Source organism: Tupaia chinensis, unplaced genomic scaffold (assembly GCF_000334495.1).
Source record: "Tupaia chinensis unplaced genomic scaffold, TupChi_1.0 Scaffold143602_1, whole genome shotgun sequence".
Lineage (NCBI taxonomy): Eukaryota > Metazoa > Chordata > Mammalia > Scandentia > Tupaiidae > Tupaia > Tupaia belangeri.
In genome coordinates, this window is record NW_006203448.1 from 623,189 (window position 1) to 637,198 (window position 14,010).

The window sequence follows — 14,010 nt, forward strand, 5'->3', positions numbered from 1 at the left end:
AATGCGGGAGCCTGCAGAGCGTGAAATCAGGAGCAAATGTGGAGGCGGTCTAGACAGGAACTCTGGGCAGCCCTCCCTCCCACCACAGGCCAAGGGCTTCCAGGTAGCAGGGCTCCCGGCTTCGTCACAGGTACCCAGACGGACGTGTCTGGGCATGGTTCGGCTCCCCATAACCTTCGCCTGGCTCTGGCGGGGAGAGCCCAGGAGGCAGCAGTCCCTGCCCCCAGCCCCGCTCCTCTGGTCTCAGTTTCCTCATCTGGAAGAGAGCAGTGTCGTCCTCGCTGGGTCGGCAGGGCCATTTGTTAAGGCAGCTGACCTCCGGGACCCTGCTCAGCCCCGGCTCTTGCCTGTCTGCCGGTCCCCCACGCCCACCCCCAGATCTGGGCATGGAGGTCTCTGGGCTTTGCTGAACCAGAGGACACAGTGTGTGGCCTTCCCTCGGCTCCCAGAGCGCGACCTCCAGGTGGAGCAGGCAGAGCCATCACCGGCATGGCCGCATCCCCAGGGCTGGGGTGGGCATAGCACGGATAGACTAGAAGTCGGCTCAGGCCTCTGGGACCAGCTCAGGGGGAGGGCAGCAAGTGGAACAGAGGGCAGGAGTCAGCACGCGACGTGGGACTGCAGCACAGGAGGCTCCCGCCCCGGACAGTGGGCGTGGGGAGTGGGCCCTGTGGGGTGGCAGGTCTTCAGTAAGGGGGGAAACGGGGCCTGTGAATGCTGTAGCCCCCAGATGGGACATTGCTATCACAAAGGGGCTGCTGCCCGCCTGGGCACCCCACCCCCAGACTCTAGGAGTGGGGTGGGGGTGTACAGAGGGGCTCCTTCTTACAGCCCATCCCTGTGAAAATCAGGTGAAGACAGGGAAGCCAAACCGTTTATGAAGCTTCGAAACAATTTATGGCCCTGGGGGCAGATTAGCAATTCAGCATGATTCGGGCCAAACTGTGCCGGCTGGCAGCTGGACTGCAGGGAGCAGAGGAGGCCTGCTGCCAGGCCGCACGTGGGCAACAGAGAGCCTCAGCTAGGCTGTCCCTGGACCTGCCTCTGCAACTCGGTCTGAGAGGATCCAGGAGCCACGGCCCTTTCCCTCTCCCCGCCCAACCAGACAAGATGGGCATCCTGCCAGGACCAGCTCAGAAGCCTCCCCCTTCAGGAAGCTTCTTTGGTTCCTCCCCTATCCAATGCCACCTCTCTCCAGCTCTGAGCCCCAAGCCCTCTTCTGCTCTCTCCTGGGCACGCAGCTCAGCTGTTCCCTGAACTCGAGTGTCCCAGGGACACCAGGTCAGTCCTGTTTCCCTTGGAAGCTCCCAGGCAGACACGAATCAGAGTTCTATATCTCCCCCTCCTGCCCCTTGAGAGTGCCACCTTGATTCATTGCTTGACACTTTCTGTATTTGTGCTTTTCAGACTTTTTATGCACCTGAGCCCCCTGGGCCCTGGCCTGTCTGGTTAAACACAGCGCCATGAGGCTGTGGGGGGCCTCGTCTAACCCTGCCTTACCTGTGTTACAGCCAAGGACACTGAGGTCTGCAGGGCCCCTGACCAAGGTCGCCTGCAAGCGCAGAGCAGGAAGTTCAGGCTGGCGGACCTGGTGTACTGCTGAGTGGGGTCCTGGGCCCTGAAGGGAGGTCTAGAAAGCGGGTACTCAGGGCAGCAGGGAGAGGTGAGAGCAGGCTCCCTGAATGGAGGGCGGGACGTGGCTCCTCCCAGCAATGACAGTTTGAAGCTCTGGGAGATGAATTTGTTGAATTCAGGACGGCTTCCTGGAGGAGAAAGGCGTATGCTGGGCATTGCTGGCAGGAGCAAGGACACCCTGAAAGGCAGGGCCCAGCGAGGGTGGGGTCCAGGGAGGCCATGTGCTCTCAGGGACTCTCCCCCTTTGACTGTGGACTGAGGTGGGCTGGGTCACCAGCAAGGCTGCCAGCGGCAAGCTCGTCTGTTGGCAGGCCTGGCCCGGACCTGGCTCCCATCACGGGCATCGCTGTATCTGCAGAGCGAAGCTGAGAGGCGCCAGCTGGATGGCCCAGGTGTCGGAGCGCTAGCTGCTGACAGCCCTGGGACCTGCCTCAGCTGACACCCTTCCCATTGTGCTGCCAGGCTGCCTGCCCCTGGAGGGGACCCAGAGGGCCCAGGGGACCAGAGGAGTGGCAGCCCAGGCCCCGAGAGCCAGGCGGAGTGCAGGACCTGCCTTATCTCAGACCTGGGACAGACAGGCCAGCAGCTTTGTGTGGGCCTGGCTAAGTCCCTGAGGGACCTAACCAAGGACCCAGCCCCGAGAGAGACCGAGGACAGCAGTAATGGCAGTGCAGCTCTGGGAGCGGCCTCGCCTCTTGTCACGTCCTTGCTGTTCTCCCGTTTTACAGAGGGTGACCTGGAAAAGGGGGGCCCCAGGGCCTGGTCTTAGGGCTGACAGAGGCAGAGCTGGCTGGCACCTGTGGATCCAGCCCAAGTACATGGTGTGGGTTCCCACTTACCTGTCCCCTTTCGGTCCTGCCACAACCACCCACACGCTCCGTGCTTCCTGCAGCTTCGGCCCCATCCACGGGGAACCGTGTGGACCGTGGCCAGCCCCGTGCTGTCAGTAAGGCCCGGCTGTGTCCCCCAGGCCGTCTGCTATGTGGGGCGGGGGCAGGGGCGGGGGCTGGATTTCATCTCTGGATTTCATTTCATTTCAACCACAGCTAACGGCTGGGGTGCCCCCACCTCTGTTCCCTCATGGACGAAGTGGGGCGGTGGTTTCAGCCAACCACTCGAGGTGGCCGTGTGCGGGAGGCATCTCTGCTGCTCCCTGGAGGCTCTGCAGCCCGGGGGTCAGGACCACCTGGTGGCCACAGCACCTGTGTGCTTCTCCCTCCCTCCCCCTCCCAGTTCCCTCTGGCTGGCTCTGAAAATGCCACCCCTGGCCACCACCTGAGCATTCAAGTCACTGCCAGGTCCGTGACCAGCAGGGACCAGCCAGCGTCTCTGGTCCTTTCTGTTTCCCAGGAGGGAAGCCGCTGGCCCAGCCTGTGGCGCACACCACATTGCCCAAGCCCAGTGAGCTGTGGCTGGTGGACCACGGCGGGGGTAGCCGTGCAGCCTCTCGGCTCTGAGCAGGGCACGCCAAGAGCCGGTACCAAGCCATCAGCTGTGGTGTGCACTCGCACAGATGCCGCCGGACTTGGGGCACTCACGAGGAGCTGTGGGGGGCTCAGCAGTGGGGGCGGCAGGGGGACAAGGCAGATGGGGGTGGGCAGGTCTAGCCCTGATCCCTCCTGACCCCTCTTCTTACTGGCGCTGGGCCCAGGCGAGTCACTCACCCCTGCAGGCCGTGGCTTGCTCATCCCTGGGTTGGCGTTGGATCTCAGGGAGGAGAGCTTGCCAGGAGAGGGCTGGGCAGGTGAGGGCAAGGTGGTGACCTCTGTGCCGGGAGGTCCTAGGCTCCCCGTGTAGGCCGTGGGGTGCGTGTCCTGGCCACTGTAGTGGCTGGATCACCCACCCAGAGGCCCCTGGCCTTCCTGGAGATGTGACCCCTCACCTGCAGAGCTGGGTTCTACTGTCTGCCCTGCCCTCCTCACCCAGGGTCCCTCTGCCACCTGATTTCTTACTGCTCCAGAACAGGCTGGGTCCAAATCCATGTCCCTGCGAGCCCCAAGGAAGGGTGTGAAGGGAGGTGAGCCTAGAGCTCGGCCAGTGCCATCCACTTTCCTGCCTCCCCTCTGCAAAGAGCTTAAGAGGCATCAGACCGCAGGCCTGGGCCCCAGCGCCCCTGCCAGCCACCTCATCTGCAGGCCCAGCTCCCTGGAGCCTGTCCTGGCTCGGCCTGCACCCTCAGCAGGGCATGGCGAGCCCGTGGGCCTCAGCTGCCCTGGAGGGTGGGGTGGCCTGGAGCTGCCAGGCCAGGCGCCTAGAAATGCAGGGGGTCCCCTGGCACTTTCTCTGTATGTCTGTCTGCATCCAGCTGGCTCGTCATTGGGTCTGTCTGGACTCGCCTGTCCGCACCTTTGCCTGTCTGTATTTGGAGTGGCTGTACATCTATCTGGACCTACCTTTCCGCCTGTCCGTCAGGGGTCTGATTCCAGCTGTAGCTGTGCTCTGGCTCAGGGGTGCTGGGAGCTCTTCCATGTTGGTGCATGTCTGTGACCCTCTCCCTGTTCAATGGGGGTCCTGGGCATCCCCGCTCAGCCTGCTGCCTCCCTAGTCTGGCTGAGTCTGCAGGGAAACCACATGGCCTCAGACCTCCCTCCCCGGTGGGCCTCCAGACACCAACCACCCAGACCTGGAGTCTCCAAATGAAACTCCCGCCTATTGGTTGTCCTCACACTTTTCTAGAAAGGGACGCATCTGCCCAAATCCCAGCCACTCTTTGGCAGGTTTACCAGAAACTCCAGTAACCGGCACCACAGGGCTCATCACCGTGTTGGGCATTTCTGCACTTGCAAAAACTGGGATGCAGGGGACCAGCAGTTAGCATAATGGCTGTGTCGCTGAACTCCCACATAGTCGACCGCGGTTCGCGTCCCAGACCCAGTGGCTTAAAACTCACGCCAGGCGCATGTGCATGCGTGCCCAAGATCCCGAGAGGAGAATGGAGGAGAAGGGATTGCAGCGTGACCATCCCCCCTGGGCGGTGATTTTTCGCTTTCTGTCTCTATGTCTCTCTCTGTCTGTCTGGCGAGCACACGCACCCTATAGCGAAAACCTCTCAAAAAAAAAAAAAAAGAAAAAAGAAAAAAGAAAAAACGGGCACGTAGTGCAGATACCTACCCATCGAGCCAGCCTGGCGCAATGGTAAGAGGGCCGGCACGGACCAGCAGGTGGCGCTGGGGTTACACCTGGACTCCCGCATAGCCACTGCGGTTTGGGTCCCAGACCTGGAGGCTTGAAGCTCACGCTGGGCACGTGTGCGTGCGTGCCCAAGATCCTGAGAGGAGAACGGAGGGGAAGGGACTGCAGCGTGGTCATCCCCCCTGCAGGGTGGTTTCTCACTTTCTGTCTTTCTCTGTCTCTCTGGCAAGCGAACGTGCCCCATAGCCAAAATCTCTCTTCAAAAGGCAGGGAGGGGAGCAGTCAGTTCAGCGCTTTCTCTGGAGGACCTAAGGGTGCCAGTGGGACTGGGGACGGACTGCTAGTGGAGCGGAAGAAGCCGCAGGAAGTGTGCAGAGACTACGGCTTCCTTATAAAAGCAGTAAGCCGTCTGTCCCTGCTGGCTTCCTAAAGAGGCCATGGAAGATCAACCCAGAACTAAGTAAGTGGTTCCTTGTGGGGACGGGGCAGGGCGGGAGTAGAAAGGAAGAGCCTGGTTTTAGGCTTCTGATTTTGAAAACAAATCTTTTCTATAAGGAAAAAGCGAAGTTAGTTAATCTTTCAGTTAAAGACATACTGGACAAATGAACCAGAGTACGGCAGCGCCCCGTCCCCCCGGCTGGGGGGACCCGCCCGCGCGGGCTAGAAACGCGGCACCTGCTGCAGTGTACCGCCACACCCGCTCTATTTTATTCTGGGTTTTGATCTCCGACTGTGCCCGGCTTATAATTTAAACTTTATCGTAGGTGTGTGTGTGAGAAACAGCACGCGCAGGGTGGTGCTATTTGCAGTTCCAGGCGTCCAGGGTCTGGGACGTCTCCCCTGCAGGTGGAGGACAGCGGGAGGGACTACTGCATGGAGTTGGTAGAAAACCACACTGAGAATTATCTTGAGCAACTTTTATTTATTTGTTTATTTTTATTTTTTGGAGAGAGACTTTTGCTATAGGGAGCATGCACTTGCCAAAGAGACAGAGACAGAAAGTGAGAAATCGCCCTGCATGGGGATGGCCATGCCGTAATTCCTTCTCCTCCATTCACCTCTCGGGACTTTAGGCATACACACACACACACACACACACACACACACACACACACGCCCTGAGTTTCAAGCCCTTGGGTCTGGGGCTTTAACGGCCATGGGCCATGTGGGAGTCCAAAGACATATCCATTACGCCACCTGGTGGTCCCCCAAGCAATTTTGAAACAGTCTTTTACTATCACTCCCTAAAGGGGTAGAAACGTCTAATTCCTTTCAAGAGACTCTTGAGTCCAAGTACCGGTATTTAGAAATTGCAATACTCCGTGGGAAAGACCAAGTCGGTTAACGTCTGGAAGTAAGGCTCCCACACGGGAGCAGCTGGCACCCTGTCACCTTGCGTTTTAAGTGGAAGGATCAGCAGGGACTCGTGTTTTATTTTTCTCCTCCTAAAATATCATTTTTTAAAAAGTCTTTCCTAACTCTGGTCATTGAAAGTGCCTAGACCCGATGGGAACCAGGGGCAACGAGCCCTGGATGTCCAGACTGTGTCCCCTCCAAACCTCGCTCCACTAAGCGGAGCCCTGCCAGGATCAGTGAGTTTTCAGCAGACTGACACAGAAGTCCTCAAAGTCCACACTCCCAGTGGGACCACTCGGACATCAAAAGGACAGGACTGCGGTGGCCGAACCACAGCACATGTGTGGAAGAGCTGAGCGAGAGCGCGCGATGCTGTCAGACGTTAGACCTCGTGGGTACCACCTCGCTCTGCGGATAGAGACACCTAGGCGTAGAGCTCAAGGTGGCCGGATCCCACATGGCCGGCTGCGAGGGCTGAGACCCAGACCCATGGCGTGAAAAACATGCCGGTGTGTGTGTACCCAAAATCCCGAGAGGGAATGGAGGGAAGGTCGTCCTCCTGAGAGGCGTTTTCTCCTTTTCCCTTTCTCTCCCTCCGTCTCTCTTTGTCAAATGCAGGTGCCCTATAGCATATTAAAAATAAAGAATTCTTCAGTCACTCCCTCAACTCCATCCTCCTGCAAAATGAAACAAACAAAAAAGAGAGCCCCTCCCCCCAAAAAAAGATTGGTTAGGGAGACGGTGCTGCCAGAGCCAGCGCCTCCGGCCACGACAACACCTCTCCCACAACACACCTGCAGGTCAGGGCTTTAACTCTGACAGCGCTGACCGGCACGCTGTGTGTGAAGGGGGCTGTGGACTGCCCTGCCCTGCACGCTCTGCATTCTTTCTGGGCGTTTTCCACGAGTTTACAAAGAGCACATCTTCGGGCCTTGGTACCCCACTTGTAAACACGCGTCCTGAGGAGCAGTGGCAGCCGGTGCCGACATGCGGTGGCTCCACTGCTCGGCCGCACACACGCTTCCTGAAACATCGCTAGATACCTACTTTGGAACGCAGCAAACTGACCAGCAGAAGGAGCTGGTTTTCCGTTTTGGAGATGAAACCCATCTGGAGACGAGTCGCACACAAAGTGAATCTACTGAAAGCCGCTGGTCTCTACAGCCCAGCACGGCTCCCGTGGCACGCTTTAGGTTGCGTGCATTCCCCACAACTGGAAATGTAAAAAAAAGGGCTGGTTGTGTTTGATAATGGAGTGCAGCCGAAGACTGCTGTAAGGCCCGCCGTGGCATGGTGGGTAAGGCGGCTGGATCCCGCAGGCCAGCCGCGCCCTGGGGCTTGAACCCTGCACCTGGTAGCTTGAAAATATGCTGGTCGCGTGTGCCCAACAGCCTGGAAGGAGAATAGAGAAGGGACTGTGGCATGGCCATCCCCCAGAGGGTGATGGGTGGTTTCTCTCTCTCTCTCTCTCTCTGTCTCTCTCTGTCTCTCTCTAGCAAGTGCATTCACCCTACAGCGATCCTAAAAAGAAAAAAAAATGTAGAAAAAAATTTAATGCTATGGAAAAATAAGGATGCTCCCACAAGACTGGAAGTAGGGAAGCCGGTTAGGAAACCATATGCTCCACTTGGCTGCATTTGGGTGAATTCGGAGTGAGCACGTGGAGCCAGGCTGGAAGGGCACCCTCCAAAAAGCGCGTGCTACACCCAGCCCTGAAAGAGCGGCTCGTGAATCTGCCCGAAAGCGCGAGTGAAGTGCGGGGCGGAGCGCCAGCATGCAGCCCTTCACGGAGTGGAGGCAGGCTAGGCAGGGCCCGGGCCTCCTGCCTGTCTCTTGCATGCGTGTGCTGGGTATTTCTTTTCCCCCTCTGCTTGTCTTCTCAGTTTTCTAAAATAGCATGGGTGACTTCCACGACGGGGACACAGTGCTGCTGTAAAGCTGCCGTGTGTGTTGCAGGCTGTTGATGGAGAAGGGGGCGGATGACAGCCGGGACCGTGGTCATCACCGGGGGCATCTTGGCGACTGTGATCCTGCTCTGCATCATCGCAGTTCTGTGCTACTGTCGGCTCCAGGTACCCCCGGGGCGGGGCAGCGCCAGAGTGCCCCCGAGGGCCAGGGCCAGGGAGGGGGAGGAGCCAGGGCTCAGAGAAGGTGCAAAGCAGGCCGGGCCACCCCGCCAGGCTTGCCCTGAGGCTCAGAGAAGGTAAAGGCCCTAGCGTGGCACACAGCTGCCCTCAGGACTGCGGGGCTGGGCACTTGGCCACGCTGTGTGCCCCACCAAGCTCTAGGGCTGTGTGAGGCCCCAGGTCTCCCTGGCCATGTCCACGGAGGATGAGGCAGTGCAGCCCAGCGCCCAGCAGCTTGACTCGGGCCAGACCCCAGCTTGCCGCGCTCAGGCTGCCTGCCCCTCTGGGCTGTAGCTTCCCCTCTGCTAAATGGAGTTGAACGAGTCACTGAGAAGCGCTTGGCTCTGATTGACCTCGCAGCCCCCATTTGTGGTTAGTCACATGGCTGTGTCTGGGCCTTGCCCGGCTCTGCGGGGCTGACCTTGGCCACGAGCGGGTGGCGCGGTGGGAGCAGGGTGGCCACTCACCGCCCTCTGCCCACAGTACTACTGCTGCAAGAAGGGCGAGTCGGAGGGGGACGAGGAGGAGCCCGACTTCGCGGTGCACTCACACCTGCCCCCGCTGCACTCCAACCGCAACCTCGTGCTGACCAACGGGCCTGCTGCGCTCTACCCAGCCGCCTCCACCTCCTTCAGCCAGAAGTCGCCGCAGGCCCGCACCCTCTGCCGCAGCTGCTCCCACTACGAGCCGCCCACCTTCTTCCTGCAGGAGCCGCCCGAGGACGAGGTGGTGCACAACGGGGGTGAGCTCGTGGCCTACCAAAGCGTGGGCCAGGACGACGCCGAGCCGCCCACTGCGGCCTTTGGAGGCCTGCAGGCGCTCAACCCCAGCCGCCTCTCGGCCATGCGGGAGGCCTTCTCCCGGAGCCGTAGCATCAGCACTGACGTGTGATGGCCCAGGGAGGCCCTGAGCCTGCGACGGCCCCCATGGTGCCCCGGAGGAGCCCCAAGCCAGGCCCCAGGCTTGGCCAAGCCATCTTCACTTCCCTGCCTTCGGGAGGGTCCCAGGTTTGGGGAACCCTTGGGCCCACTGCAGGGACAAGGCTCCGTGAACACAGGCGTAGCTACAGGGGTAGGGCCTGGGGCTGGCAGGGAGGCGGGCATGATGCCAGCCCAGGCAACGGCTGCAGAGTAAAGGCAGGGCTGGCCAGGGGGCTCCCCGGCTCCCGAGCCCTGGCTCTTGTTTTCTGATGGTGTTGTGGGGGGGCGCCCCTCTCAGCCCCAGCAGCTCGGCCATCTCTGACTGGGTGGTCTTGGCTCTGTCCCTCCCGCCCTGGGCCTCAGCCCTCCGACCTGGTCAAGGAAGGAGTGGCCTCAGTGATGTTGCGGCCTGCGGCCCAGGCCTCCCCGGTGGACCAAGTATTCTACCTGCCCTGCTCTCAGGCCTCCTTCCTCCTCACCCCCTTCCTCTCTGCCTCCCTGTTCTCTCCCCCTCTTCCATTCTCCCTCTTCTCCCTCCCTCTCGCTCTCATTCCTGGCTTCAAGAACCAAGTGTCTGCTCAGGGTCGAAGCCCTGGCTGGGCGGGCCTCCCCACAGAGGGAAGCCTCCCCCAGGAGGAGAATTTCAGGAGTAGCACCATCCTTAGTACACTCAGCCCTGCCTGACCTTTTGGGGTGGAGGAGCACATGGAGGAGAAGGCTGCACCCCTGCCCGCCTGCTCTGGGCATGTCAGCACTCCTCCCAGACGCACACCGCATGTCCTCAGCCCTAGCCGTGGAAGGTGGCAGAGGCCAGGAGGGATATGAGGCACAGGAGGTTGGGCAGAGCCGGGGCCAGGGGTTCAAAGCCCCCAGCTTATGAGACTCGGATGGCCCTTCCTACCACTGGCCTCGGTCTCCCCATCTTGTGCCCCAGAGGCCCCATACTCGGGCTTTGCCCAGGGAGGCAGAGCTGCTGGTCGCACCTCCCTGCCTCCTGCTGCTGTGCGGGGTCCAGGATCGAGACCAGTCCCTGCCCTCTGCCCCCTGCCCCTGGGGCCAGCATCCGGAGCTCGCTGCCTGCGTGCAAAGACCCCATCTGGGCCACAAGGCACCAAGCCGGGGGTCCCCAGGCCTTCTCAGCCCCTCTCCACAAGGCACCAAGCCAGGGGTCCCCAGGCCTTCTCAGCCCCTCTCCAGCAGAACTGAGGCCCAGTGGCCACCCTGAACAACACCCCAAGCCCAGGGTACCAGCAGCAGGGAGCATGGCCCTGCCCCCACACCCCTGGGAAGAGGCAAGTTCCTCCTATCCTCTCCGGAACTATCAAAGGGCCTTGGCCGGCTTTGGCCGGAGCCCCAGGGAAGGAGGCCAGACTCCCCAGCAGAGGCACCTTCAGAGACGAGCCTTCCCTGGGCTGCCCCCTCCCCCGCCAGGGCACCCACTCTTCCTGGGAAGCACCTGGGACCAGAGACCACTGCTTGGGGCTTTCTTGATTTTCCCATTTTCCCTTTCTCCTCCTGCCTCGGGCCCACCCACACCTCTGCTTCCTGTGTCCCTGGCTCCTTTGTTTCTGACACATCCTTAGCTTGGGGGGTGGGCCTGGGTGGGGGTGGGGGAGGGCGGCTGGTTTGTTTCCTTCCCTGTCCCTGGTCTCTGTCCCTCTGTGTAGATGCCTGGCTCTCCGAAATGAACAAAGCACCCACCCCTCCCTCCCTGGGCTCCCTGGTGGGGGCTGTGGGGAGCTGCAGGGCTCCCAATAAACTTGGCTGATCTACACCCCGCTCCCGGAGTCTTCAGTCCAGACGCCCTCTTGGGGCTTTCTGGAGTGGCCGTACCCTGCCAGCCAGCAGTGGGGTCTGGGCTCTGCCCAGAGGGGTCCCATGGCAGCCATACTGTCTTCACACTTCTGGTGGTGGCTCCCTCTTCCCAGATCGGGAACCCCCGTGTAGACTCAGCCCTGAAGAGGGCTGGGATCTGGGCCTTGGCCTTGCATCCAGCAGGGCCATGATACTCATGGGATCTCAGGGATGAAACGGGAGGCACCGAGGACGCGTGTGTGGTCAGGGAGGGAGAAAGGGGGTACAACCGCAGAGCGTGGGGTTGCGGCCACTCAGCTCTATTGGACTGAGCTGGTGACCTTCGGGAGTCCGTCCCACTTTCCTGCCCGTCGGTAACGAATTTGGGGACTCGGAAGAACCCGTGGTGGCAGCGGCTCAGTTGCAGCCCCTTGCCGCATACACGCGTGGGCACACACGGGGGCAGGAACATACTGGAGTGAGCTGCTGCCTCAGTTTCCCAGAGCACCGAGTCTACGGGAGCCATGCTCAGATCCTGTGGCGGACCCTGCTCTAGGTCTCGGCCTGGGGCCTGGCTGCCGCCATGTTGCAGGAAGCAGACTGGCTGCTGTGCCTCGTGGTCACCTGTGCCAAAGGAGACCCTCCCCACGGTTTTCGGTGCAGAGGTGGGCTGGCTCTGCACCCCAGGCTGGGAGTGGCTGTTTGCCATTTCCCCTTCTGGGCCTTTCCCCTGGGAGAAGGCGTTCAGGCTCCTGGGTCAGCCCAAACAGCGCCTCCCAGCTCCTTCCCTGGCCCCATACGCAAGTCCAGATGGGGCTTCCGGGGGTGCAGCAGCAGCAGGCACCCTTTCCTGGGGCTCACGGCTGCTCCTGCCCAGGCTCCCGCAGCCCGGCTCATGTTGGCTCCCCCAGCATGCCCAGCAGTGGTGCTCTGCTTCTGGGCAGAGGCTCGGCTGCAAGATACCCCTGCAGGTCCTGCACCAGCTGACACTGTCCCACTGCAGCACCCGAGTCCAGAAGCCCAGGTACCCCTCTGCACCCCGGCTGTCTGACTGCCCAGCATAACCCCCAAGCCAGGAGCAGCTGAGGCCCACACCGCCACCATAAATAGGCCACTTTATTACTGTACCTAATGAGGGCCGGGGCCACCGGGTCGAGCCCACTGTGCAGGACCTGCGGTTCCACCAGAACTGCGCCTCCTCCTGGCGGAAAGTGCAATGGTCCGTCCGATGAAGCAGGCTATGCCGATTCTCAGACTCCCAGAAGGGTACCCTAAACACCACCAGGCTCTCCTTGGCTGCCCTTCTCTACCCTTCCGGGGCTGGGGTCGTCCGTGTGTCTCCTGGGGTGGCCCCACCCCCAGAGAAGTGCCTGGACCGTGGGCAGATGTGAGGGCCAGGTCCACCACTGGGCTTTGGGCTAGGCCCCCCTGCTGGGGGCCTCTGGGTGTGGGGCGGGCACCCAGACTCGAGTCTGCACGGCTCTGCTTGTCCGCCCATGGTGGCACTGTCCGGAGGAAGGCCGAGAGCACTGGGGTCCTGCCGGGGACAGCAGAGGTCCGTGGGCCGTGGGCAGTCCCTCATCAGCCAAGGCTTGGTGTCATGTCCTCACATCCCGGGGCACCCCGCAGGAAGGTGTTGCGGAGAGGCCCAGAGGCTGCGGCGACCCGGGTGGGATATGTGGGTCTCCAGCTGGTGGGCCTAGGAGTGGGGGGGCCTGCAGGAGCGGCAGCACGCCTTGCTGTAGTACCAGTGGCCACAGAGGTTCACCTTGATGGCCAGAGCGCAGTTGGTGCCTGGCTGGTCCTGGCAGCTATCATCTGGGAAGGGACACAGCAGGTGGGCGGCTGTCAGGAGGCCAAGGGTAAAAGCCCACAGACCCCCAGCCCTGCCCCTCCCCACCTCCTCTCCTCAACAGCAGAGGCCAAAGGGCAGCCGGGCGGTAGAGCACCCGTGGGCAGGTGGACCCTCTGTGCCCATCTCCTCCTCCAGCCCACGGCGGGGCCCTAACTCTAGCTCTCTGCCAGCCGACCCATACCCAATGCCACCTAGGATGTCCTGGATACCACCAGCAGGCTTCATCTGTGACCAGAGGGGCTATGCCCAGAGAGCGGGGTTCAGAAGGGCCACCAGTCTCCTCCCATAGGCCGGCCCTCCCAGGACCTGCAAGTGCCTTCCAGTCCCTCCCCAGCAATGTGCCCAAGCAGACCGCATTCCCCCACCCAGCACCCATTTTCAGATGTCCAGGCCAGGAAGCCTGCTCCAGCCCCTCGTCTCCCTGCCTCCTGGGGCCGATGCCGGCTGGTCTGCAGCTCTGCAGCCACCCAGAGTCCTACCGGTGGTGCTCTCCACGGAGTGCACATCCACACTGGCCCCGGGCCCCCGTTCACCTTCCCCTGTGCCCCGACCTTGGAGCGAGCTGCACTGCTCCAGGAGGGAACTGCGCTCCAGGCATGCCTGCTTCTCTCAGCTGTCCCTGTACAGGCCCTGCCCCGCCCTCGGTCACCCCCTTCTCACCTGGGGGCTCCGTGGGGCAGGGCTGCAGGTCACAGGCCTGTCTGCCCACAGGCTTCACCAGGGGGTCGCAGCCGCGGACAATGTCGGTCCCCTGGTAGCACTTCACGTCTCGCATCCTCACTCCCACCCCGCAGGTCTTGGTGCACTGATGGGAATACAGGTGGCATGGGTGAGGCTGCTCACAGGACCGAGTGCAGGGTGCAGGTCCAAGGTGGGGGACCTCACTATCCTGCACCCTTGTATTTCCCCATCTGCCCATCCGGCAAGACCCATGAGTCTCAGCAAACAGGCCCAGCTCTTCCGAGGCTGGAGCTGCAACCCCTGGGCTGAGTGTAGTACCACAGAGGAGAAGGGCTCTGGCTGGCAGCTGGGAAACTCTCATTCTCACCCCCACCCAGCGCTACTTTGGTTTCCCCAGCTGCGAGTGCCTCTGGTGGGCCCTCTGCTTCTGCTTTCCTGGCCTGCGCTGCAGAGGCTGCTGCCAGCCAATCCAACGCAGCTCCCGAAACTGGCACGCCCACCCACAGCGCCC

The 14,010-nt window shown here is 61.5% G+C and overlaps 2 protein-coding genes across 6 annotated transcripts in view; one reads left to right on the forward strand and one right to left on the reverse strand.

Moving 5' to 3' along the window:
* FAM163B (family with sequence similarity 163 member B) overlaps window positions 1-10,753 on the forward strand; it is a 31,860-nt gene extending 21,107 nt beyond the window's left edge. For all 3 annotated transcript variants that reach the window (XM_006164269.3, XM_006164268.3, XM_006164270.3), the window contains 2 exons: window positions 8,080-8,195; window positions 8,733-10,753. In XM_006164269.3, the coding sequence (XP_006164331.1) occupies window positions 8,103-8,195; window positions 8,733-9,140 (501 nt within the window). In that variant the 5' untranslated portion in view covers window positions 8,080-8,102 and the 3' untranslated portion in view covers window positions 9,141-10,753. The remainder of the gene's footprint in view (window positions 1-8,079; window positions 8,196-8,732) is intronic.
* A 1,308-nt stretch (window positions 10,754-12,061) lies between these two features.
* Window positions 12,062-14,010, reverse strand: part of ADAMTSL2 (ADAMTS like 2) — a 34,211-nt gene continuing 32,262 nt past the window's right edge. For all 3 annotated transcript variants that reach the window (XM_006164274.3, XM_027766608.1, XM_006164271.3), the window contains 2 exons: window positions 13,479-13,623; window positions 12,062-12,781 (listed from right to left, as the gene is read on the reverse strand). In XM_006164274.3, coding sequence (XP_006164336.1) covers window positions 12,663-12,781; window positions 13,479-13,623 — 264 coding nt within the window. In that variant the 3' untranslated portion in view covers window positions 12,062-12,662. The remainder of the gene's footprint in view (window positions 12,782-13,478; window positions 13,624-14,010) is intronic.